Here is a 27480-nt window from a genome sequence, read left to right on the forward strand (position 1 = left end):
TCTCTTTTCCTCTGACTTCCAACATGTAACCCTGTAGGCTTGTCAAGGTTGGGAACATTTGCGTTCTATTCCATAATAATAATTAAGTCTTCCTTGCTTTGCCTAAGGTTTGAGTCTAAAGGCTGAAAACCAGTATTTACTTTATTATGATTATTTAAATACTGTTCACTGAGTAGTTAAGTTTTATGCTAGGATTAGATTTTCTCATCTATTTAACTGAAGCTTTGATCTATGTGCCAATGTTCAAATGAATTCTTCTTCCCACTTCCAGCAACTGTTCAAAATCAGCTTACATACTAGGTTGCTTCATATACGAAGCATGCTTTCTTGCACAGTTTGAAATGTTTCCTTTTCCCTAAAGCTTCCACTTGTCATTGTTTCAGAGGATGAAGAAATATATGCCTTCCTGTTTTCCTCCAGCTTCTTACTCCATCCATATGTTAAAATTCTTACTCAATCCACATATGAAAATTCATTTCCTTTCACTATTCTAATTTGGAGGGTTTGCCTCCCATTTGGACTATTCTTGTACAATTTATCGTTCTGTAAGTTTTTAGTCGCCATTTCTGGTTTTTAACATATGCATCCCATACCCTTTCTCATTTTGTGACGTGTGCTTTTTCTTATAGATACAATAGTTCCTCAGATATTTTTTTTTAAAAAACTTTCAAATGTTTTTATTTTATTTTTGAGAGAAAGACACACAGAGAAAGCGAGGGAGGAGCAGAGAGAGAAAAGGAGACACAGAATCGGAAGCAGGCTCCAGGCTCTGAGCTGTCAGCACAGAGCCTGATGCAGGGCTCGAACCCATGAGCCGTGAGATCATGACCTAAGCCGAAGTCGGACACCTAACCGTCTGAGCCACTCAGGGGCCCCTGATATTTCTGAGAACTTTAACATTGTAAGTTCTTTTCTTTTCCTTAAGTTATTTCCTCAGGAGTCAATTCTCCACTTTACCTTAAGACACTTTTTGGTCATATTGGAGGCTATTGAGAAATGGTGACTTTTAGCCAGACAAGTCTGCAGGCAGGGCTAAAGCTTTGCTCCAGTGTTCAGGAATCAACCATGCTGTAGGGTCCCCAGAGGACAAAAAGTTAGCAGTGTCTCTGCAGGCAGATGTTGAGCATCAAAGCAGGGCAAGTTCATGGTCAGCCAGCAGGCCTAAGTAGAAGAAGCCAGGCAGTGTGCACCTGAACTCTTCACAGAAGAGTACCTCTTCCTTGACCAGTTTTTCTAAAGCAGCCAGTCTAAAGTAACCCATAGTCTCACTTTCAATGTCCCATGTGTTTTCTTCGTCCCAGGAATTGATCATATATTTCTTGTTCATTATGCTCTGACTACACCACTACACTGTAAATAAACAGATGCATATGATATGTATATGACATCATATGGGGCAAATAGTAAAAACTTGCCTTATAGTCTCTATATGCATATATGGTATCTTACAATTAGGGAAAGTCTTCAAAAATAATTCCACCTTTGATGGATATAACATAATATTTAGGGTAGGTAATTTCATATGATTGTAAGTTGCAAAATCCCAACTTTGCTTGGTTTTTGCTCTCCTATTCACACAGATACACATATACCCAAAGTCAGGCATGTAATCACATTATTCAACAGGTAGTGCAATGTTTAAGCCTTTCTAGTTTATGAATACCACACTAATGCTACAGATTTGTCAAAAAGAATTCCAGTGAAGTCATTCAAACACTTCACTAACATCCATATTTTGAAGAATTTCTATTGATCTTGGTCAAGAGCAAAATCCTCCCTAATTACACGTGAACCCTTGCAAATTGAAAACGAACCTTGAGGAGGAGGAGTAAAGGAGGCCGAATAAACCTACCCAAGTCAGTAGTGCAGAGCCAGGTTTGTGACTCAAATCACAGGAGTGGGGACTCCAGATTCAAGGAAAAGAGATCTAGGACAGCAAAATCCTGCTGCCCTCCAAAGTCTGTTCTCCCCACCCACCCAGTAGTTGTCAATGTCTCCCAGAATTGTATCATCGGCCTTTTCTTGTCACTTTCTACATTCTCCTAGAGCCTCCTACATGTGTAACAGTTAACATCTTACCTTATGCTGATGCCTTCAGATCTTCATAACCAACTCTCAGGTCTATGTTGCAAGCCAAGTCCCTAATTTGTTGCCCTAATTTTATGTCTAATTTCTCACTAATTCTAACTAACTAATTGGTTTCTTCAAATGTAGGCTGAACGCAGAAACATTCATCCTTGCCCCTAACCATCTCTTCTTTATTTCTACAAGCCATCATGGTACCAAATGTCCCAATCAACCAGGCAAAGAGCCCCACACCTTCAATTAAGCCCTGTTGAATTTATCTCTTCAATGTCTCCCACAGCTCTCTGTGCCCCTTTATCTCCTTTACCAGCCACTCAAAGGTATCTGGTATCTGGCCCATTATTTATAAAAGCAAGAGAAGAGGCTTTCGTTTTGGAGTTTGCACTAATACAAACAAAAAAGAAAAAGTTTCTAAGTAACTCATCTATCCTGTCAGCACTCAAACTCATTAAAATATTCCTTCCTACAAGTTAATAAAAAATATGAGACTTACTTAAATGGTATAAACAAAAACGGTAAAGTAACTTCTTTTTTCTGAGTCATTTTCACCTGGGAACCAAGTATGAAAATATTTCATTATATTATAAGTGAGACACAAATTAATTTCATTTTGAAATACAAACATTCATTAAAATGGCTCTTTGGGGATGGTTCACTACTTTGAAACTAAATGGAATTTTATGTTACTATATTATTTCATAAGTATTTAAACAAAAATTTCAGATTATCATACTATCATAATGAGCTTAGAATTAATCATATCAAGCTTGCAAAAGAACATACTGTAATCTCATTAAACTGTATTTCTTTTACTATAGAAGACAAAATAAGCCAAGCTGCCTTGACAATACTAACAGAAAGTTTCAGTGAAATGGTCACCTCTTTAACTTGTCTTAATGCATATGATAGTTGTATGTGAAATGACAAGAAATGTTGCAGTCTCTAATACTACTTCTATGGGGCAAATTCCAATCAGTAAATTATAAGCATATGCAGTGGTCTTCGAAGGTCATTCTACACACTCGAACTGATTCCTGGGATCTGCACCTCACAAATGTTAAACTTTATGACACTAGTCAAAGACACAAAATTTAAAGATCATAAACTATAGAAAATAATTTCTTTACATTTTCACTTAATATATTTGATGTTAAAATTGTCATAGTATCTATTTTTGTGTGTCCTGTTTTACCGTGAATTGTTGGAGAATCTGTATTGCATTTGTAAACATGCTCTCTGCTTTGAAGAGATCAGTGTTGTTAAGATAATCTACAGGAAGGATGCCCTGTAAATAAAGAACACTGCTTTAGTATTGGTATTAATTTTACTAGTATAATATTATCAGTATTAACAACTCAGGCTATTCTTATAAAACAAAAAGAGTTACAAATGAAACAATAAAGATAAGACATGTAGAGGAATAAATTACTGAAATAATTAAGCAAAATGTTTTTAGAACCATAACTGAAATATTATTTTTTCTATTATTTTTTCTCACAAAGTGTATATAACAAAGTAAATAAAGCAATAGAGATGAAGTAAGTTCAATAAAACCTAATATCTATTGAAAGACTACTGTGTGCTGAGCAGTGAGCTAAGTGCTTTGCACACACGAAAAATCCCTATGGTGGGCCACAGCCGGTATCCTTAAAAAGGACACAATAAGAAAATTGAGAGTATACCGTGCATAGTAAGAGTAAGGGCTGTTTTGTTAATACACATACACATATACTTATGACTAGAAGGGTCACTTACAAGTTCTGAGTTAGAGGCCATTATTTAAAAAAAGTTTTTTTAATGTTTATTCATTTTTGAGACAGAGAGAGGGACAGCGTGCGAGCGGGGAAGGGGCAGAGAGAGAGAGGGAGTCACAGAATCTGAAGCAGCTCCAGGCTCTGAGCTGTCAGCACAGAGCCTGATGCGGGGCTCGAACTCACAAACCATGAGATCATGACCCGAGCTAAAGTCGTGCTCAACTGACTTAGCCACCCAGGCACCCCAGAGAACATTATTTTTTTAAAGTTTGCTTTGAAAAGCTAATATGAATGGCTAGTTGGAATGGATATTTTTGTTTGTTTTTTTGGCTTTTCAGCACCCAGTTCCCATTTTTAACAGCATTACCATTCTATGTTGAGAAATCTCCCCCATTGGATATAACAGTGGGTTTCTTTTTCTTTTTCTTTTTTTTAATGTTTATTTACTTTTGAGAAAGAGAGCAAAAGTGGGGGAGGGGCAGAGAGAGAGAAAGAGAGTGGGGGAGAGGAGAGGAGAGGAGAGCAGAGGAGAGGAGAGGAGAGGAGAGGAGAGGAGAGGAGAGGAGAGGAAAGGGAGACATAGAATCCAAAGCAGGCTCCAGGCTCCGAGCTGTCAGCACAGAGCCCGATGCGGGGCTTGAACCCACAAACTGCACGATCATGACCAGAGCTGAAGTCGGACGCTTAACTGAATGAGCCATTCAGGTACCCCAACAGTGAGATTCTAATGGAGCCCTACCTTCCTTTACTGAAGGATAAATAAATAACCCAAGCTAGCCCACTCAAGAGGTAAGCAGTGGAATCTGACTCCTGAGAGTCAAGGAACAAAAAGTACAAGTATAATACTATTCTCCCCTAGTGTTGGTGCACTGAGCACAACAGCATGGTTCTTTCTTCCAAGTCCCTGGCGCTCCCTTAGTTCCTGTTCATTTCCAAGCCTGGATTTTGAGCACCCCTTCAAATCAACAACCCAGTAATATCATTTTAATAAATTCCCTTTAAATGGATTCAGTTTCTGCTGCTTGCAATACAATTTATATATATTTTACCACTTATAACTGAAATACAAAGATAAATCTATATACATTTTAGAAAATAAAAAATTTTAAAGAAAAGCTATTAGGCTTCTGCTCTATGTTGTAGATTATAATACATACACAGTTAGATACTTAGAAAAAAAAGAGAGGAAAGTAAGTTTTAAATGTAACCAAAGATTATTCCGAAAGACATAAAAAGTAAATTTTACTGTACAGTAACATTTTTTTATTCTGAGAGCTGATAAGAAATTTTATTCCTTACCACTGAATTAAGGGGAAAGGGAACTCCAATAAGAGAAGCCATCAGTGGTGCAATATCAGCCTACAAACAGAAAATGTTCAATTCTAGTAAGTTTACAGACATCAATAAGAAAATTATATAATTTAATGCAACAATATTTTGGACTATAATCATGATGTTCATTATAATCCATTGCCTTCAAACATTTATTCAGTACACAATAGATATCAATCTCTAAAAATGTCATTTGCTACAGCTGCATCAACTTACACACTAGAACAAAAAGTTACTACCCTGGTAGCTAAGAACTTGACCACTTCATGTAATAGTTTTTCAGTATTATGAATAGGATGCCTTAACTAGACAAAAAGTAAATAGCAAGAGAAGGCTTTAACTGGGTAAAGGTACATCTTAAGAAATAAAGTATATACCAGAAGGTTTGGCCAGACAGTGAAGTCCAGAAAAGACATAAACCCCCAGTTTCCCGGACACTTGTGTGTGTCTCTACCTCCATTTCCTTATCTCCCTCTGGCTTCTCAGCCACCTACAACTTCCTTTGATCCTCCACCATCCCACAGACACTCTCCCTGAGGGTAACAGAGCTAATACCCTCTATTTTTCTAAATCCGACTGTTTTTATATTAGTCCTTATAATTTTTCAGGCAGTAAAGTGCTTAGATGTCAAAATGCCCAGTTCCAAATCCTTGCCTGAAATCTGAGTCCTTGGGCAGGTTATCTGACCTCCTCAATGCCTCAGTTTCCTTATCACTTATTTATTTTCTTATCATTTAGTTATTTAAAAAAAAACCCTTACAGAGTTATGGCATAATTAAAGGAGATTAAATTTATAAAGTACATGGCACAGAATAATCCTGCAGTGAATGGTGGCTACAAATGCTCTTCTGATTATTTTAATCACTTGACTTTTCAGCAGCACCGCATACACCATTCCCTTCTTGGCATCTGTACACCACACACGCCACTCAATGTCTTCAGTCTCACTGGGGCTCCTTTCCAGATACTATCTCTAGTTCCCCATTTAAAGTTGGAGTTTGGTCCCAGGCTCTCAGTGCTTCTCACGTTTTACCATCTGGACTCTCTTTACTAAGTACCATCCCCCAGAAAACTGGAAAACTCCAATGGCCTCTAATTGCCTTGTGCCTTTCCCCCCGGAATCCACTGTTGGCCTCCTCCAACCTGTTCTTCCTGCTGCATCCAGAGAAATCCTTTCCCCAAAAAACAGATCATGTCACTCTCCAAGCTTCATATACTTCAAGGGCTTCCTCAAGCTTTAGGATTAAGTCCATAGGCCCATAAGGCCCTTCGGGGTCTAGTGCCCACCCAGACATCAGACCACAGTCTCAGTTTCTCTGTGCTCCTTTAATACACCATGTATCCTCTTACCAGAGCTCTGTGTACATGTTGCTGCCTCTGCGTGGAAAGGGAGAGGGAACACCATGTGCCTGGTAACTCCTACTTAATTCTGCAGTCTCAGCTCAAACCTCTATTTCTCAGGAAGACTTTGCAGACCATACAGTCTATCAGATATGTCCACTCTATACTCTCACAGCTTCACAGCCCTCTTTTGTACTAATTATCACACTGTAATTTTACATGTATTTGTATAATAATTTGCTTAATATCTGTCCTCACCCCTAAACTGTAAGCTTCCCAGGGCAGGCATTTTGTCTACTTTTCCTCACCATTATATCCCTTACACATATCTAATGTTAATGTTTGCATAGTGTTTTACACCACTGTGGACACATAGCAATGTTGGTGAAAGAATGAATAAAGAAACTCTCATCTTATGTAGATTTGAAGTAGGAGTAGTCACAGGGCAATAGCTGAATCTATATTTAGATTTAAATCATAATCCAGTCTGGCTATATGTTTTATGATTTTCAAGTTATTCCCTATCCTTCTGATGGTGATTTTTGCGGCAAATTAATTAAACTGTTATTCTAATTTTATACATTTCCATTTATTTGGGTAATATGTAGCCATCCCTCCTAATGTACTGACAGAGAACAGGCTTCTGCACCCACAGGCCTAAAAATGAGATTCTAGACCTTGGTTTATCCACCACAATAAGCAATGCCAGTTTGTAAGGTGACCTGGTGAGGGTAAAATATTCCTGCCACCTTGGAGGTCATATACCAACAATGCCTTGCCTTCTACAAATAGTGAAGATGGCTGTTTGCAGAGCATATCTTCAACAATGAAAATTCCATGCTTCATATTTACACATAACATTACCAGTCTAACTTGATTAGGTTGGCCACGCATTTCCCTGTAATCTAAAGTTTCTAGCTGAGTAATCTATGTTCTTGTTATCTTTTTTTCCATTGCATTTGTAAGCACCCTGGGTAGAATTAAGGATAAAATATGTGTTAATAAAAAAGAAATGGTAACTCACATACTACAGGAAAAAAAAACCCATAATAGGGTTTTATTAGGTCTGTGCTTAGAGCAACTAAGCCAGGCAACCATGACAAGAAATCACAGGAATTGAACAGCCATGCAGATTTCAATTTACATAATAATTCTTTAATTAGCCAATGTTATTTGGAGGGAATCTTCTTTCAGTTTTATGTGGAGCTTTTTCTATTTTGCCAAAAGAAAGATTAGTTGGGTTAAAATATTTGCACTAGAAGGATTTCTCTTGGTAATTGAAATGTTTTGAAAAATACTTTATTATTAATACTCTTGTTCAGATTTTTTTTTCAGCCTAAACTTCTTCTAGGAGAGAAAATTAAATGTGAAAGTGACTAAATTGAACTGAATACCTGATGGATATCTTGCCTCTTCCAGCTCTCTAATCTCCATTCTGAAACAAAACGAGACACAACAGCTGATGTTAAGATTTAAAAAAAAAAATAGTTTCATTATTAAGAGAGATCAATGTGTAATGTGAAACAAAAGTACTGGGAAAGTCTATTTTAAGTCAACTATGAACAAAAAAAGACACTTAAACAGGCACAGCTGTATGTTTTTAAAACCAGAATTTAAAAGAATAGCTTTAAAAGTAAATATTTGATGTTTTCTGTGATGATTTATTAAACTTTCAAAGTGCTCATTTGCAGATCATTGTTTCAAAGCATCAAAAGGGTAAGGAAGGGAAGATGGAAGTAAAAAGCACAATGACAACAGCTGTCAGCATGACTAGGACTAATGACAGTCCCGCTCCAGGGAGTAATTAAGTAATTGATGTCTGTTAGACAACCTAAGCCCTTCTTTTTTTCTGTAATGGCAGTTGCTTGCAAAAATACTTAAAAATGTAGCTGTGATGTTCCTACTGTCCACGAATCCCAAATGTGAAAATCCTATAGTGAGTTACAATTAAAATTGCCTTCAGACATAACCTCATTCCCCTATTTTTCCACATATAAATTCAGAAATTTCAATCACCAGTAATCAAAACAAATGATTATGAGAGAGCATGCCTTCATTTAATGACTTTAAGATATATTACAAAAAGGGTTCTAAGATATTTTTATGATGAAATTTCCTTTAATAAGCTAGCAAAGTTTAAAAATACGTTCCTGGTTCTACTAGTCAGCTACTAAAAATTCACCCTAATTACCTGATAAGGAAAAGATGCACATTCCCTTTCCCTCTAACTTATGACACCTAATATTCATAGAAGAAAAAATGTATTCCTCTGTACTGATTCCTGAAGTCAAGTTATTCTAAAATATTAATTCACTGAGAAATCAAGAGCCAAAGTTTTATATCCTCAGTACAAACATTCTATTGAACCCAGCTTCTATTAGACCCAATCTAATTCATTTACCACAGAGCATAGGAATATAAAATGCTGAAGCTGCTTTAGCAAACAGTGTGGCAGTCTGCAAAAAATTAAACACAGAGTTACATATGGCCCATTTATTCCATCACTAGGTACCTATCCGAGAGAAATGAAAACATGTCTACACAAAAACTGGTACACAAATGTTCATACATTTGTGTCATTGGCACTATCAACAGTCAAATGTGGAAACAACCCAAATGTCCATAAGATGATTGGATAAATAAAATATGGTCTAGACACACAACGGAGTATCATTCAGCTGTAAAAAATAAACTATTTATACATGCTACACTACAGATGAACCTTGAAAAAAATTATGCCAAGTGGAAGAAGCCAGACACAAAGACCCTACAGTGAGTAATTCCACTTATAGGAAACGTCCAGAATAAGCAGATCCAGAGAGGGAGAAAGTATAATGGTTGCCAGGTGATGGGGGGGGGGGGGGGAAATAAGGTGTGACTGCTATTGGGGAAGGGGTTTCTTTGGAGGTGCTGACAAAACAGTTTGTAATTAGACAGTAGAGGTGATGATACAGTCTTGTGAGTATGCTAAAAAGAAAACCTGAAAGGTACCCTTTTAAAACATGAATTAAAATGGCAAGAGAATTTTATCTCAATAAAAAAATAAATTCAAGAAAAGAGTCTAAGGAACTTTTATGATGCAAACCAAAGAGTTTTCTATGACAGAAATATATAAACATGGCTGTGAGTGTGAATCCCTGGAGAAGATTTTAAAAAGAAAATTTCCAGGCCTCACCCAGACTCATGGAATTAAAATATCTAGTGACAAAGTCTGGAAATTTGCTTTTTGTTTGTTTTTAAGTTTATTTATTTATTTTGAGAGAGACAGAGAGAGACACGTGGAGGGGCAGAGAGTGAGGGAGAGAAAGAGAATCCCAAGCAGGGTCCCCACCATTAGCACAGAGCCCGGTGTAGCACTCGAACTGACGAACTGTAAGAACATGACCTGACACAGAACCAACAATCAGACATTTAACCGACTGAGCCACCCAGGTGCCCCAACGGAAGTTTATTTGTTTTTTAATCTGTATTTTTAACAAGTGTTTTGGATAAGTTTTATGCAAATAATCTGGAGTGAGGCATTTGAAAGGAATTTGTTTTGTCCAATTAATAAAAAGTTTGGAACTCTTAAAAAAAAAAAAAACCTTACCTCACAAAATAAGCAGAGCTCCAGGAAAAAAGAATTCATTTTCCTCATGGATTAGGAAGGAAGGGAGGCTTGGGTAACACAGAAAGCCTTCAAAAGTACTAGAGACAGGGCAAAATCAGTTCCAGGTGTGAAATGTCAATTGTGACATATGTGTGATTTATCTGATTGATAGTCTTTGCAGGTTAAGATATGACTCAGTAGTTTAATCTAAATCCCAGCAATAAAAATAGGCTTGTGGAAAAAAAGTAATAGTATAATTTATATTTGTAACTTCATAAGGCAGATAACTAAGACTATATATTTCAATCTGAATATTATAAACCAATAATGAGAACTATACAAAAATAACACATAAAAATAGTAATGATACAAATATCAAAATGAAAACTGTAACTTGAAAAGTGATTTTTTTAAGTTAAACTTTGGTTTTATTTTATTTTAATGTTTATTTATTTATTTTGAGAGAGATAGAACGGGGAAGGGGCAGAGACAGAGAGAGAGAGGGACAGAATCCCAAGCAGCCTCCGCACTGTCAGTGCAGAGCCCACCGAAGGCCTTAAACTCATGGACAGTGAGGTCATGACCCGAGCCGAGAGCAAGAGTCAGACAATTAACTGAATGAGCCATCCAGGCGTCCCCCTAAACTTTGGTTTTATTTAAAAATTTTTTTTTTAATTTTTTAAAATTTTATTTAATATAATTTATTGTCAAATTGGCTTACATATAACACCCAGTGCTTATCCTTTAAAATGTCGTATTTATGAAAACAATAAAGGTAAATGTTTATACCTTTCAAAAATGCATCATCAAATTTCTGAGCTGATACTTTTTGGGGATACTTGATTCCAGCTCCCCAAGTGACAAAAGGAGTTAAAGTCTCTGAAGGATGACCAGCCCCATGGGAACCTACAAATAAGACATCAAGAGTATTAAGACAGGGATATAAGAAATTATACCTAAATATTTATTTATTGTTTAATCGTTTTAAAGAATTGACCCATATGTATTTCTACTTCTAGCCACCACACTCCCAAATGCGTGCAACTCTGCATAACAATTAGTTTTAAAATATTCCCAAAGCAAGTCAGAGCATCAATAGACAGGCAAAAACAAAACAAAAAGGTCTGTTGACTGGTTGAAAGAAGAACAAGAATATTAACAAGAAGACTTGGAGGAGATGCGACCAGCGTAGTGCCACATGGGACATGCAGTAGGTCAAGGCCAGGTCTGTTCTGGAGAGGACAGCGAAGTCTCTTGATGAGTTTCTTCCAGGCCACTCTGGCTGGTGTAACCAAAAGCCCTTTATAGAGTGGAACCGGCTCACTAGAATTCTGTACTGTGATGTGGGGACCCAAACTTCATCTTTGCCTTGTTTTGTTCTCTGTGCACACACTGTGTTTGCCTTGGGAATCTCACAGAAAGGACAAGGTCATGTAGGGTAGACTTCCAGGAGCTCCAGGATTCCTGGTTATACCACCTTACTCTTACATTATCATCACTTACAGTTAACGCTAGGTAGATAAATAATAGGATAGGCACTTTTTGTTTTCTTCTCCATACTTTTCTCTAATTTCTCATTTTAAATGAGAATATGTTCCTTTTATAGTTAGAAAAAAGATCCTTTATATAAGATCAGGTTTTTTACACTAACATGTTAAGCATGCAATTGCCTGTTAGACATTCTGCATATACGAAGACATTTAATCCTCTTCCACATTACAAGATGTCTGCAAGCTACATTTACAACTACTTTAATCATAAAGTACGTGTCACTTAGAGACAGACTAACCCCAGTCTGTCATTCCATGGTCAGAGGTAAAGATAAATGCCGTTTTCCCATCATTTCCATAAAAGTGTTCAAGAATGGACACCATTTCTTTTATTCCCGCATCCACTAGTTTAATATTGTCCTTATATTCCCTGTTTAAGAAGAAACAGAAGAGCACATTAAAGTTACATTAATTTGGAAAAATAAAATTTCTTCAACATGAACCTAATATGAATCATCTGAAGTTATTAACTCCTAAATACTTTTATATCTCATCCTTAATATTTTAAAATCAGAGATCTTTATATTGTTAAAGGTAACAATCTCTCCTTTTAAAGAAGCATAAGAATCTGAAATCGTTTTCAGAAATAGTTTAAAAGGAGAATACTCTCCAATATTGATTAGCAAATATATTTTAATGAATACTTTTTACATCTCAAATGCATTAATTATGATTTTCAAGTTCATGCATCTCATAATGCACACTATATTGTTTTTGTCACATTAATAGGTATCACTGTTTCAAGTAGAAAATGTTCTCATCCCTTAGAGTGTTTGTGACATAAAACATTAATATAACATTATAAGCAAATTATATTTAAGCTTCCATACAGTTGAATAGGTTGGTTTGGTATGAATTCTATCACTTAAAATAGTCCATCATGCTAAAGAAGGGGAGCATGAGGTATTTATTACTGGTAGCTAACCAATAGGCATTATTCACAGACTTAGCTAAACCAAATTCTAAATAAAGAACAAAAGTAAAACATCGATTCTTCCTCTTATGGTCTGCAAAACTGAGAAAAATATTTGCTATTCTATATAAGGAGTTCTACTGAAATAGAACCCCTGTATACAGGGGCGCCTGGGTGGGTCAGTGGACTAAGTATCTGACCTCAGCTCAGGTCATGATCTCACTGTTCGTGAGTTTGAGCCCCTCATCAGGCTCTCTGCTGACAGCTCTGAGCCTGGAGCCTGCTTCAGATTCTATGTCTCCTTCTCTCTCTGCTCCTCCCCAACTTGCACTCAGTCTCTCTGTCTCTCTCAAACATGATTAAATGTTAAAAAAAATTTTTAAAGGGGTGGCTGGATGGTTCAGTCAGTTAAGCATCCAACTTCAGCTCAGGTCATGAACTCATGGTCTGTGAGTTCAAGCCCTGTGTTGGGCTCTGTGCTGACAGCTCAGAGCTTTGAGCCTGCTTTGGATTCTGTGTCTCCTCTCTTTGCCCCTCCCCTGCTCACGCTCTGTCTCTGTCTCAAAAATAAATAAACATTAAAAAAAAATCTGAATATTCTTTTTTCTCTGCCTTGATAAATGAAGAATATAGAATATAAGTAATGTGATAATTACAAAAAATACATAATACTTTAAAAGTTCAAATAGAATACCCGAGTCTCTCAAAAACATGAAATTAAACACAGCATTAAAATTACCTTGATGATGGTCGGTGAGCATGTCCGTTTGTATCTATTCCTAATAAATGTAAGAAAAAAACTATTTTTTCTTCATTTAGTTTAGAAAACAAAGACTGGTTGTTTCTGGCAGCATGAAAGAATTCCTATAGGTAACAAATCAGTTAAAGAAATTTAGTCCATTTATTTTACGTAAAAAATAATTCTGATGAAAACCTTGAATTAAATGTATACATAACTATAAAATTAAATTATTTTATTTTAAGTTTATCCTCAGAACCAACCAATACAAAGTCCTTATTGTCAGTTCAGACATCAACGCTTGAATCATGAGTGAGCTGGGCTATAATTAGGCCAAAAAAGGGTTACAGAAAGGGGACCTTGATTTCACGAAGATCTCCTAAGCGCTGAATAAAATATACCAGGTTGAATTAATATGTTGACAAGAGCCAAAAATAAAACAGTACAAGTGGCGACAGTTTAGGAACATTTTATCATTTTTAAATGTTTTAGGAGCCAGACTACTTCTTGTCCTGTCTCATTGCTGCCCTCGTCCAACTGTTAGTGCTCACTTGAACGGTGTGAATAGCTTCTGAACAAGTTCCTTTTCCCCAAGACTAGAACCTGTTCTTCACGCCGTGTGATAGAAAAATGCCCACTTAATAAAATATGGGTCGAAAATTATTATATTGTTTCATAATTGCAAACTGGATTCACAAAGCCCTTCTAAGACAATGAATTAAACATCTACTTGCATACACATGAATATGTAAACAAGTTTCTGTGGGGAATACTTATAAACTACTTTCAATAAGTCAACAGGCTCTGCCAAGATACGTAATTGTCATTCACATAACTCTCTCTTAGTAGATGGTAACTTTAACGAGGAAAATGTCATTGCCCGACAAAAGTCTGAAGTATTTTTTGAAATAATCCTTCATTATTACAAATACCAAAAAATACAAATGGTGCCATTAGAGAAACCTGCTATTCAAGAATAGAAGTAAATAAAAAAAAAAACAAACCATAATATGTAACCTACTGCCATCCTCCTCAAAAAGCATAAAACTGCCCCCTAGCTTTCATATACATTCTACTTAGCCCCTCAGAAGTTTTAAATTTAGATGGAAGTGGTGAGTTCTTCAAGAGAATGAAGTTAAATTCTAAAGATATCATTGAAAGCCGACAAAAACCAAAAAAAAACAAAACAACAACAACAAAAACTAGCAACTTTAGTTGAGGTACGTTTATAATTTGTTCCATGATTGGTAAAAAAAAAAAAATATTCAGCCATGTAAGAAGTGCTATTCATTCACATATGGACACAAGATATGAGATGCTATGAAATTCTATTCTTGCGGAGCTCAACCTGTTAGATTCCTACTGGCTTTTTAAAAGTTGGTCTTTTGGACCAAAGAGGTTTTGAAATATACCCCTGGCTACTTTCCCCTTCATATCTAGTATATTCAGGACCATCAGCCCCCGCTTTTTCTCCTCCCCTTGCAAAGGCACTCATTCATTTCTGCACTCCACAAATATTTGTTATGCATCAAGGGAGACTGCTAGATGACTACCTCAACACGCATTCTCCCTTTCTGAGTAAAAACCTGTGATTTCGTGAAACATGGCAACGCTCCAACCTTAAAACCCAATTTCCCATCCTCTCTCACAGCTAGATGTGCCTTAGCGGTTGTGGCCAACAAGATATAAGTCAAATATTTCAGTCAAAAGACTATAAGGACCCTAAGGCTCTTTGAAATAAATATAATCAGGAAAGAAGGTCCTTTCCAATTCCTTGCACTGTTGACCTAAAACATTGAAGTAATGGCTGCAACTCCAGCATCTCTTGGATCATGAAAAAACTTGGAAGATAAAACGCATGCTCCAAGGATAGAGGAGAAATTCAAGACCGAGCCTTAATGACACCGTGGAGCCATCATGGCAATCCTGGACCGCACCAATCCTGGGCTGCCTACTGCTGGCATTAACTTTATGGAGATAAAAGTAAACTTTTAAGCCATATTTCTTCCCTATTATACAGAACTGAACCTAATCTAAACTAATACTTGTATCTATGTACCAGACAATTCCTTGATAGGAATTTAGAGATAACAATGGGAAAAGTCAGTGTCTCTGCCGCTAAGATGTAAATAGGATGGAAGGGGGATCAACTGTGGTATAGCATAAAGAAGCACTTAAGACAGTGGTATTAAGGGAATATGGAAGAGAGTTATCTAAGTCTAACTGGAAGTGAGGTACAGCAAAGGAAAGCCATGGAAGGCCTATATGAGGAGATGATGTACAAAGTGAGTTTTGAAAAGCAAAGAGATTCAACATGTATGAACCTCAAGGGCATTATGCCAAGTGAAACGAGCCATTCACAAAGGACAAATACGGTATGATTCCAGTTATATGAGGTAGCTAGATTAAACAAATACATAGAAACAAAGTGTAGAATGGTAGTTGCCAGAGGCTGGGAGAAAGAGGAAATGGGGAGTTGTTCAAGGAGCACAGAGTTTTGGTTTTGCAAGATGAAAAAGTTCTGGAGATTGGATACACAACAATGTGAATGTACTTAACGCTACTGAACCTGTATACTTAAAAATGGTGAAGATGGCAAATTTTATGTTATATGTATTCTACCACAGTTAAAAAAAAAAAAAAAGTGAGTAGACACTCCCATGGATTTGTTTTGTTGGATTAAACATGAGTCTTTAGGCAGGTCCCAAGTCCAGATTCCCTCTCTAGCCTTATCTCAGACGTTGCTCCCAGTCAGTATTCCTGCCGCACTCAACTCCTTCCTTCACTTCCTCAAATCTATTATGCTGGCTCTTCCCTCAGGGCCCACCATTTATATAATGCTGTTGGCTTGAAACAGGCTTCCACACTGCAATCTAGCTCCATTTCTTTGTTTCCTATGCTTCTTCAGGGATCATCTCAAAACTCTCAGGAAAGCCTTCCCCTAACTGTCTGAATCACAATTTTCTAAAGATACATTCTTTAAATATATCATATTACTTCCCACTGCTGATGATTTCATGTTTACTGTTATTATTATACATATGTACCACATTTTATAAAGTCATGGGCAAATCTTTTTTTCTAATCACTAGCATATCACCAACACTAGCAGTGTTGAAATAAAAGGAAGAAAGGCATAAAATCAGGCCAGCCACAAACTATATCTTCCCACCCACAAGGAATCAAATCCATGATTCCAGAGCATTTTTAGCTACGTATATGAAATTAGAAGCCAAGTGCCTTTCAGCATATGCTGATATAAGTAGATTCTCTTACAAAGCAATAATTAGAAAAATAATTTGCTAATTACTTTCTGAAAGAGATTTTATTTAACCTGAAAGTTTTCCCTGTTGACAAAAGCATATGTTAAAAGAAAACAGAAAATTTCAAGAAGATCCTGATGAAAGAAATAGGGTTTATCAAAGCATGCACTGAATACTTAATTCATGCTAAGTAAATACAAAGAAAAATGCCGGCATATACTGAGGAACACATTTACAAACTAACAAAAATGGCCACATTGTGAAGAAGTCCACAATGTCAGTCCGAAAGATAGTACCAGTAAAGCAAGAATCATTAAAGGTCAAGCAATGAATGCTTCTTACAACAGATAAATTATAAATTGTAATTTGTAAATGAGAAACAATGGACAGGAAGAAAAGAGAGCCAATGTCCACAATTAAGATTTTCACACAATTTTTAAAAATGTAAATTCTATTGGGTAGCTGGTGAAACTATGATAATTGCCACTATCAAATAGTCCAAACAACTTTACTTCTTAGCAACTCATGGATAGTTTATTAGGACTGATTTGCTAATTTATGTTTGCTTACCTTTCTGGAAAGTACAATTTTTTAAAAATCATCTTATTACAAATATATCAATTTGAACAGCATTTTCAAAAGCATTTTTCATACATCTCACATGGTCCCTCTACTGTTGGAGACTATCGTATGGTCAAAGGAAGATCAAGATTTACCTAGGATTATTCAGCAAACTGGGAATGAAACACAGGTTCCCTGAATTTCCAATCTATGGCTCATTTTACGGTCAGAAACATGGAATTTTAAAAAGTTATCTTTTCACATTATTAACTTTTTAAAATTTTCATTAACTAGGGGTGGCTGGGTGGCTCAGTTGGTTGACTGTCCGACTTTAGCTTAGGTCACGATCTCGCAGTTCGTGAGTTCGAGCCCCGCATCGGGCTCTGTGCTAACAGCTCAGAGCCTGGAGCCTGCTTTGGATTCTGTCTCCCTCTCTCTCTGCCCCTTCCCTGCTCATGCTCTGTCTCTCAAAAATAAATAAACATTAAAAAAAAATTTTTTTTTAATTTTTCATTAACTGGTTATTACAGAATGTGCAGTTTCTTAGAATCCAGTCTTTCTAAAATAGTATGCTACAAATACAGGACTTTCAAGTTCATGCAAGTAGGAAAAAATTAAGATGCATTTACTAACAAATCTCTCTAGTACTTTGGGTACAACTATGTGTGCTGAAGACTATCAACTCAATAGCACGCACCTTAACTTTATCAAAAACCCAAGTATCCAGTTTTGTTACATCATGGGCACCAAAATCTTCACTGTCAGCGCCATAGGTATATGTAAAAACATGGTCTCCATAAGCACCTAAGGAGGAAATTTGGGGAAAAATATTTTCAACAATTTTTTAAGCCTTCATCAAATATGAAACAGTCATTTAAAGATTCCTGTGAGTAACCAGAATTTTTCACAAAGCATTGTGTATTATGACAGGGAAGAGAAAGATAGGAGGAATAATTAACATTTATTTTATGTGCCTCAGACCATGATTTGTACTTTAACACATGCTATTGTTTTTTGTTTTCACAATAACATTCTAATTTACAGATACACTACATGTAAGTTAATTAACATGGCCAAAGTCACAATGCTGATACACAACAGCACAAAAATAAACACCAAAATCTGACTCCCTGTACAGATTAGCCTATTCAAAAAATTTGTGTGTCTTCAGATCTACAATTTAGAATAGATGAAGTCATTCGGTTTCCAACACTTCCTAAAGCAAGAAGAAAATTCAAACATTTCTCTTATTCCTAGAATATGTGTATTTTTCTAAATATAAGAGAATAAGTATTGTCTATTGCTACATTCTCTGAAGGAGTCAACAAACATTAATCTTACACATTTGCAAGATTTTATTAAGAATCTAATCAACTTAGTGAATTTCTGAGATACACTCTTATAGGTCACAAGGAAGAGATATAACAAAGGAATAATCTCTTATAATAGCAATTCGGCTCCAAAGATACTACCACTGCCCAGCTATTCCACTTCCCACATCCTAAGGAAAGATCTCAGTGGCTTTGTTGGTTACCATTACCATAAGAAATGGAACATTTCTATTAGATTGTTTTTGATTCAGGCGTTGTTCCTGTCCTATCAACTACAGCCAGAAGTAAGAAGGTAAACTTAGTGAGTCCTAGACACTTAATCCATCCTCACCACTGCCAATCCCCCCAAAAGCTAAACTGCTTTCCAAAGAAGGAAGTGTATATAAATGGCAAGCAGTCTGGGGTTTTTTGGCTTGACCTACATAAGGATGTTCTATGAATATAATATGTAAAATTCTGAATGTATATTTTGCTTTCAGGACATACAATAATACTCAACAATTCCAATTACTAAGATTACGCTTATGGCTAAACATAAGGTTATAAAACCTTTTCATTAGGTGAAATGACCAATCATTCTATTCTCACTAAAAAGCATCTAAAAGGGGTCCCTGGGTGGCTCAGACAGTTAGGCATCTGACTTGAGCTCAGGTCATGATCTCACAACTTGAGAGTTCGAGCCCCGCATCAGGCTCTGTGCTGACAGCTCAGAACCTGGAGCCTGCTTCAGATTCTGTGTTTCCTCCCTCTCTCTCAGTCCCTCCCCCACTCATGCCTTGTCCTTCTCTCTCTCTCTCTCTCAAGAATAAACATTGAAAAAATTAAAACTAACTGAATAAAAAATACAAAGCATTTAATGACACAAAATTCAAATGGAATCCAATTGATTTTTAGAAAATAATATATAAATGAATTTTCTAATCAATGCACAGAAACAAACACAACAAATCCAAATGGCATGATCTTGAATATGTAATAGAAATTGTAAGTTACAGCATTTAAATCTTTCTGTGAATATCAACAAACGTCTTATAATTTATCAAAACAAAATGAACCAGACATCAACATCATCGTCATAACGAAGAATTACGTGATAAGCACGTTGCTAAATGTCTCACGAGAATTATCCAATTTAATCCTAAAAACAAACCTATGAGACATAGATTATTATTATCACATTTTTAAAAAGGCAAATTGAAGGTCAGGGAAGTTATCTAACTTTCCCAAGATTATAAAGCTGTTAAATGTTAGAGCCATACAGCACTTCATTGAATCCAAAAACTAACAAGTATATGATGTGCCAATATTTCAAGTACAACTAAAAGAAAGAATCAAATGGACATGTCCATCCATTGTAATACACATCCCTATGTCAGAGATGTTGAATATTAAAAACAAGCAACTCAAAAATCAATAAAATACAGTAAGTAATATATAAAAATTATCATACCGATTTATTACCTATACCATGTGAGGGAATATAATCAATGACTCTTACCTTTGGCAAACATAGTCAAGATATCAGGGCTTCCCCAGCTCCATGTGTACTTGCTCTCATTAATAAGAGAATCAAATTCCACAGGATTTTCCTTCCACCCTTCAGGTCATTGAGAGAAGAAGCCAATAGTGAAAACAGTAACATATACCTGGTGAAGTATTAGTATAACCCCTAACGTGGTATTCTTCAACTAATAACAATGAGGATTAATTGCAGAACAAATGCAAAACTGGTAAGAGATTTTGTTACATGTATTATACCATAAACTATTTTAAGATTTTATTTTTAAGTAATCTCATATACCATAATTTTCTTTGAAAGTTTACAATAGATAATTTCCTTCTTACTAAAATACAGAATTTCTTTTTAAGTTTTGAGCTCTAACATCTAGGAAAACCATGGATCCATCCAATCAGATTGTTTCAGGAGCACAGGACGACAAAACCAAAGCTTAATTCTTGAATCAACACCAGTGTGTGTTTATGAGTAAGGCATGCTAAAATACTTGCCAAAAGTAGGACAAAACACACATCACTTTGTGTCATGATTCAGTGTTAAGCAATATTTATGCAACAAGTTTTTCATATAATAAAGTCATCCATACAGACAATACCTTTGGCAACTGCACTGACATCTTCATAAAACCCAGCGATCAGGGCCACATGACCTGGCCGAGACTCAGTTGGCACACGGGTATGAGATAACCCCCAGCTGCCTTCATGCATTATGATATTCCTAAAAGATATTATTGATCAATAGTTAACACAGACTATGATTAAGTCCTGTTAGAGCTTTAGAAAAAGAAGATTATTCCCGAAGGAATCAAAATCAAAACGCGAGTCAAAACTTAAGAAGGAAAGGAATCTTTATGGGGCACCTGGGTGGCTCAGTCGGTTAAGCGTCCGACTTCAGCTCAGGTCATGAGCTCATAGTCTGTGAGTTCTGATCCCAGCTGAACCCAGACCTAACCCTCTGACTAGTTGGATTCAGCACTGTAAGTAAGCCAAAGTGAGACAAAGAACCATCTTACCACTACACATGTGTATGAAGCCATAAAGTATTCAGATGGCTTGTTACCCAAGAAATAACTGACATATACAATATTCCATCAAAGTGAGATTTCATCAGGTGTGATATGTATGGTATTACGGTCATGCAGGAGAAAGTCCTTCTTAGGTGATACACGCTGAAGCGTTTGGTGGTAAGTGTATGAGATCTTGCTTTCAAATTATGCAGGAAAAAATAATTAAAAATTTAAGCACGCGTGTGTGTAAATGTGCGGGTATATTGAGAAAGAAATGTAAATATGAAAATAATTAAAAACTGTTAAACCTACAATAAGGGTATACAGATGTTCATCATTATAATCCTTTCCATTTCTCTGTGCTGAAAAATTCTCAAAATAAAAAATTGAAGGTAGGAGAAATGGCTAGACTCCTAATTAGGAGTTAAATTACATTCCTAAATTTGAGATTAAAACAGGCATAAGTTTTCTTTTGCTAAAAGGTGGTGTCAATATTCTTTAAGTTAAAAAATATATATATATTCTTTAAGTTGTATCCCAGAGAAAGCAAACCACCAGCAACACCATTGCAGGTGACGGACCAGCAGAGCAACCTGCTATACAAGACTGACTGCACTGGTAACGGTTTTCAAAATGAACGCCTGACACCCAAAATAATAACTACTAGGACTGGTTTAGATACTCTTTTTTTTTTTCTTAATGTTTATTCATTTTTGAGAGAGAGACAAAGCACGAGCAGGAGGGGAGCAGAGAGAGGGAAGACACAGAATCTGGAGCAGGCTCCAGGCTCCGAGCTGTCAGCACAGAGCCTGACGCAGGGCTTAAACCCACAAACCCAGAGATCATGACCGGAGTGGAGCTGGATGCTTAACAGACTAAGCCACCCAGGCGGCCCTGGTTTAGATATCCTTAAATACTGACTTACTTCATACTAAAACCAATTTCGGTTAAATGCATGCATAATAAATAAAAAGTCTAAAAACTACTGAACCACTTATTAAGGGAGAAATATTTTTTAACTTCTTCAGTTATTTAATGAAAACTGAACTTTAACACAAAGAGGTAGGTATAAAGAAATTTGTATCTCTCTGTTCAAAAGCATTTTCATCAGTTCATGGGGCGCGTGGGTGGCTCAGTCAGTTAAGCGTCCAACTTCAGCTCAGGTCACGATCTCACAGTTTGTGAGCTCGAGCCCCACAACAGGCTCTGTGATGATAGCCTGGACTGCTTCGGATTCTGTGTCTCCCTCTCTCTCTGCCCCTCCCCTGCTCATGCTCTGTCTCTCAAAAATAAATAAAAGTTAAAAAAATTTTTTTTGGTCAGTTCAGATATTTTTTAAAAGACAAAGGGAGGAATGAATAAAACCTTTCACAAACAGGTTTAAAAGAAACTAGAAGATTACTGAAATTGTAAACACACAATGGCTTACAACACAAGGCACATCAACCATGCACGCCCTTGGCCTGCCACCCACCACCCAAATGAGAAACAAGTGCTACCAGCAAAGCTCGCCTTTTCCTTCAGAACCAGCATATTTTTATCCTATTAATTTGCAATGAACTATATTTCTCTTTCTTTGACAACTAGGAAATTCATCAAAATACATCACCCAAATTTTTAATTATTTGTAGAAATTCACGTGACATATTTTTGTGAACCGAACTTAACTCTGGTTTGATTTTCTTTTCTTACTCATCTTTTCCCACTGCCCTGAGTTGCTCACTTATTTACTTTGATCCTTTAGTATATTATACATTTATCTAAGCCACCGTTAATTTATTTCAGGAAATTAACAGGAATCCAAGGTCCTTCATTCTTCTAGCAGTGAACAAACACTTATTAATCGCCTACTATGTTCTAAGGACTGGAAATAAAGTCGTATGCAAAACAAACGCCCAGGCTTCACGGACCCTGCACATGCTAAGTACTATAAAGAAAACTAAAAAACACAGGAAACAGGGGCACCTGAGTGGCTCAGTCATTTAAGCGGCAGACTCTCAATTTTAGCTCAGGTCATGATCTCACGGTTCGTGAGACTGAGCCCCACTTCTGACTCCATGCTGACAGGGAGCAGAGCCTGCTTCTGACTCTCTCTCTCCCTCTCTCTCTGCCCCTCCCCTTCTCACACTCATTCTGTCTAAAAATAAATAGACATACATACATATATACATACATACATAAATCACAGTAAAGAGATAAAAGTAATGATGGCAGGTGAGAATGGGGAAGATGGAATAATATTTTAGATAAATATCCACTTGAATCTGAGTTTCACTCTCTCTACAACAGCATTAGAAGGGCTTTTGAGGGGCTGGCCACTAATCGGAAAAATAATAATTATTTGTAGGAGCGCTATAAGTTTAAAAACTTAAATATTTCTCTTCAAAGCCACTTCATAGAATCTAAAGTCACATTTAACAGTGACATAGACGTGGAAGGGCTTTCTATATTTTATAGGTGTATTCTGAGTTGAACTCTGTATTTTCTAGTTAAACACCATCGTAATTAGCAATTCATTAGTACTTACTCTTGTCATTATTTTAGAAATGTAACCGGCTTGTTTTATAAGTATAAGATAAGCCAGGTTTGGAAAATTAGGACAAGTTGGGCCAAGCAGCTAAGGTCACACATAACTCCTGGGAAGAAAGAAACCTGTTAATCCACAGACAAAGGCAGATATATATGTGTCCTATTGTCTTTCTCACCATCACTTCTATGTCCACCATGAGATCAAATAATATCAGGATAACATTTTCTTTGTATCAGTTAACATGCTTACCTAATAAATGGTGCTCTCGAATTTCCATTTTCATCTAATTCATAAAGCGTATCTGCCCGCAGGCCATCCGCAACAAACAGTACTAATCTTTTTGCCGGAGGAGGCAATGGTGTGAACTGAGGAGTCATTCCATGAACCAAAGGAGAGGTAAAATAAATATCGAAGATGGAGCCGAAGAACACAAAATGTACGAACAATCCCAAAATAAAGAAGAGCAGCATATCCAGTGTGACCAACTAGTCTTCGAGGAAAACTGAGAGAGGGGACAAGATTAAATCTGGGTAAACCTTAATGCAATTGTACATATTTTTAAATATTTTGATGACTGCATGTAGAAGTGAACATATATCATAAAATATCACATAATTTACAACTTCACTTTCATTTATGGTGGTAACAATGAACATTATTTAATAATGAGATAATACTGAAATAAAATATGTGATAAAATACACTCGCACAAAGAGAAAGTTCAAGTATGATACACAATTAGCGCCACTAAACTATTTATGTAGAATAAATGTAAGTGCATGCTAAGTTCAAAAAAACTAACACAGGATTAAAAAACAAAGAATTAAATGAGTGTTAAAATGAGTCAGGGTTCAGTCAAATCAAATCCTGTATAAAACAGAAAATCATGCATGGTGCTGTTGGCTGCTCATATGACCCCACCACTGATATTCTTGGAATTTAACATTACTTAAATGTTTGCGGATTTCTTTTGACTTTTGGTTATCAGCTCAGGACACTTGTAGATTCTCCTGATAATCACCAAGTTGAGCAGGTAACATGCATTTTTGTCTATTTAGCTGAATTATAGGAAGGAAAAAGTAGTTAAACTCCAAGTGTTTCAGAAAATGTATACTCATTAAGGGAACACTTTCAGTTCCCTGAACCAATATAAAAAAAGCAAAGGTTGGGGCGCCTGGGTGGCGCAGTCGGTTAAGCGTCCGACTTCAGCCAGGTCACGATCTCGTGGTCCGTGAGTTCGAGCCCCGCGTCAGGCTCTGGGCTGATGGCTCAGAGCCTGGAGCCTGTTTCCGATTCTGTGTCTCCCTCTCTCTCTGCCCCTCCCCCGTTCATGCTCTGTCTTTCTCTGTCCCAAAAATAAATAAACGTTGAAAAAAAAAATTAAAAAAAAAAAAAGCAAAGGTTATATTCATTTATGTTTGTGCATATATTCTGTGCATAACTGTGTGTGGGGTACAACCGAGAACACCAAGAAGACATAGTCACATATCTGATAAGCTTACAAATACTTACAGAAAGAAAAGTAAGCAATATGAAATATTTAAATAATACTGTAGGACAGTATGCCATTAACTGCCAAGATCAAGTCCATGGGAGTGTTTTCCAAGTCAGTCTATAATTTACTTTTGTTGGTCAATCTCCCTGCAGATTAAAAACAACAACAAAGTACTCTTAACTTGTCTTTCTTGTAATATAACTACATCAGTTACATACAGTGACCCTTGGCTGGAAAACACCAAAGATGAAGTCGTTTTAATTATAGACACGTCTTATTCTTCCTGGCCTAAAGAATTACATCATGGAAGGTGGCAAAATACCTTGTAAAAACCCTAAATCATTGGAGGGGGGAACCCTTATCAAGGTCAAGCACATCATAAAAAGAATATGAAATACAGTAAACAGCCAAATTATGGGCCACTATTTTCCTAAGAGAATTAAGAGTCAAATAAGTATTAAAGACATTCCACAAAGTATAAAAAGTCCCTTAGTGAGAAGATGCAAGACCCTCAGAATACATATTCTGCTTTTTCTAATATATATGAGCTTCAACTACACAGCAAGCACCATCTTAACAATGGTATTCTGAACATAAAACAATCACTGTGATACATTTGGAAAATGCAGAAAAATCACCTATGATTCTACCACCTAAAGAAAAGTCAGTTACATTTCTTATAGTTATTATCCATTCTACATTTTTATAAAGGCTCACAATTTTATATATTTTTATATATATTTTTCCCTTTATTATACATTAAGATTTCTTTATTACTTAAAAAAAATCCTCTTGGTACATACCATTTACCATTACCATGCTCTATTCTTTTTTTTTTTAATATATGAAATTTATTGTCAAATTGGTTTCCATACAACACCCAGCGCTCATCCCAAAAGATGCCCTCTTCAATACCCATCACCCACCCTCCCCTCCCTCCCACCCCCCATTACCATGCTCTATTCTATGGGTACACTGAAATTTTCTTGATCACCCCCATGCTGTTAAATATCGAAGTGTTTTTTTTCCATTTTTTCACTATTAAAAGTGTCAACATTATTTGTAGTTTTTATATTAACTTTTTGACATTTCACGTGTTTAACATACTGTGTATAAATGCAATACTGGGTCAAAGGCTATGAGCCCCTCTAAGGCTTTTGATACACTGTATCCAGATGCACTTTTTTTTTTAGCTAAATACTGATTCTCCTAATGATAAACTAATGTAACACATGCAATATAGATTTCTCTTGTTTATCTCACAAGCCCTCCTAAAGAAAAAGCTATCCCTTCAAATAGACGCAGTGTAATTTGATGAATTGAAAAGGAGACATTGAGAACAATACTCTCAGTGACAAGACTTCAAATAGAGAAATTGTTATTAATAACAGTGTTTCAAGAAAGGAAGGTATGGTCAACTGTGTCAGATAAAGACTGGAGTAAGAGTAGGGCTGCACAGTGACTTGGTGGCTGAAGGGTGTCGTTAACCTCACTGAAGAATTGCAACAGAGTACTAAGGGCTGAGCCCTATTAAAGTGCTTGTTTGGAAAGTGAACAGGAGGTAAGGAAGGGAAAGACAGTGGAATGAATACAGCTTTTTGGGAGAGCGTTAACTCTGAAGAAGAAAAATGAAAATTGACATAGGGCCACTAGATGGTTTTCTTCTCCTAGAAATAAATTTGGGTGCTGAGGAATGATTCTGAATGCAGAAAGAGATGAAAGCTGGGGAAACTGCAGGAGTTACAAACCCTTGTGAAAGCCAGAAAAGATGGGACTGAGAGCACAAGTGGAGGAGACGACCTACTCCTGGTTAGCCTGGGACCTTCCTGCTTTTGGCCTTGAAGGTCTTGCAGCACGGGGGAAACCTCTCAAGTCCACACAATCTATCTTGGGCTCTTCGGTTGACTCCTCCTCTCAAATTTCTCACATCTGCCTCTCAAATTTCTCACATCTTCTCAACTGTCACCTCCTCAAGGTTTCTCTGACCACCAGAAGTAGACCCCTCCCCTTCATTTTCCTTGATTTAAATAATCACACATTCTGGGGCACCTGGGTGGCTCAGTAGGTTGAGCACCCAACTTTGGTTCAGGTCATGATCTCACAGTTTGTGAGTTCAAACCCCGCATCGGGCTCTGTGCTGACAGCTCAGAGCCTGGAGCCTGCTTCAGATTCTGTGTCTCCCCCTCTTTCTGCCCTTCCCCTCTTGCACTCTCTGTCTCTCACTCTCTAAAATAAATACACATTAAATAAATAAATAAATAAATAATCATATATTCTGTATTTATAATAAAAATATAATATCTAGCAGCCCATTTTTCAATGCTAACAAGGAATTCTGCTATAATTCTTTCAGATCCAAAAAACTATCTACTAATGGATGTTTTTAATTTTCTTAAACATATGTCATTAAATTAAAATTACCCCTGTTTTTCTTTTTGAGTGTAAGGGCTCTCTGTCATACCTTCCACTTATTTA

The 27480-nt window shown here is 36.5% G+C and overlaps 1 protein-coding gene across 11 annotated transcripts in view; it reads right to left on the reverse strand.

Moving 5' to 3' along the window:
- PIGN (phosphatidylinositol glycan anchor biosynthesis class N) overlaps nt 1–27480 on the reverse strand; it is a 103823-nt gene that overhangs the window by 60742 nt on the left and 15601 nt on the right. For 7 of the 11 annotated variants that reach the window (XM_015077234.3, XM_053205801.1, XM_015077235.3 and 4 more), the window contains 12 exons: nt 25023–25151; nt 23760–24012; nt 20570–20691; nt 19957–20055; nt 17825–17931; nt 13304–13428; nt 11891–12021; nt 10891–11007; nt 7907–7947; nt 5139–5198; nt 3278–3370; nt 2579–2634 (listed from right to left, as the gene is read on the reverse strand). In XM_015077234.3, coding sequence (XP_014932720.2) covers nt 2579–2634; nt 3278–3370; nt 5139–5198; nt 7907–7947; nt 10891–11007; nt 11891–12021; nt 13304–13428; nt 17825–17931; nt 19957–20055; nt 20570–20691; nt 23760–23980 — 1172 coding nt within the window. In that variant the 5' untranslated portion in view covers nt 23981–24012; nt 25023–25151. Of the gene's footprint in view, nt 1–2578; nt 2635–3277; nt 3371–5138; nt 5199–7906; nt 7948–10890; nt 11008–11890; nt 12022–13303; nt 13429–17824; nt 17932–19956; nt 20056–20569; nt 20692–23507; nt 23617–23759; nt 24013–25022; nt 25152–27480 lie in introns of those variants that run through there. The other 4 variants (XM_053205802.1, XM_027069105.2, XM_027069110.2 and 1 more) reach the window with 4 other exon arrangements.

Source organism: Acinonyx jubatus, chromosome D3, assembly GCF_027475565.1.
Source record: "Acinonyx jubatus isolate Ajub_Pintada_27869175 chromosome D3, VMU_Ajub_asm_v1.0, whole genome shotgun sequence".
Lineage (NCBI taxonomy): Eukaryota > Metazoa > Chordata > Mammalia > Carnivora > Felidae > Acinonyx > Acinonyx jubatus.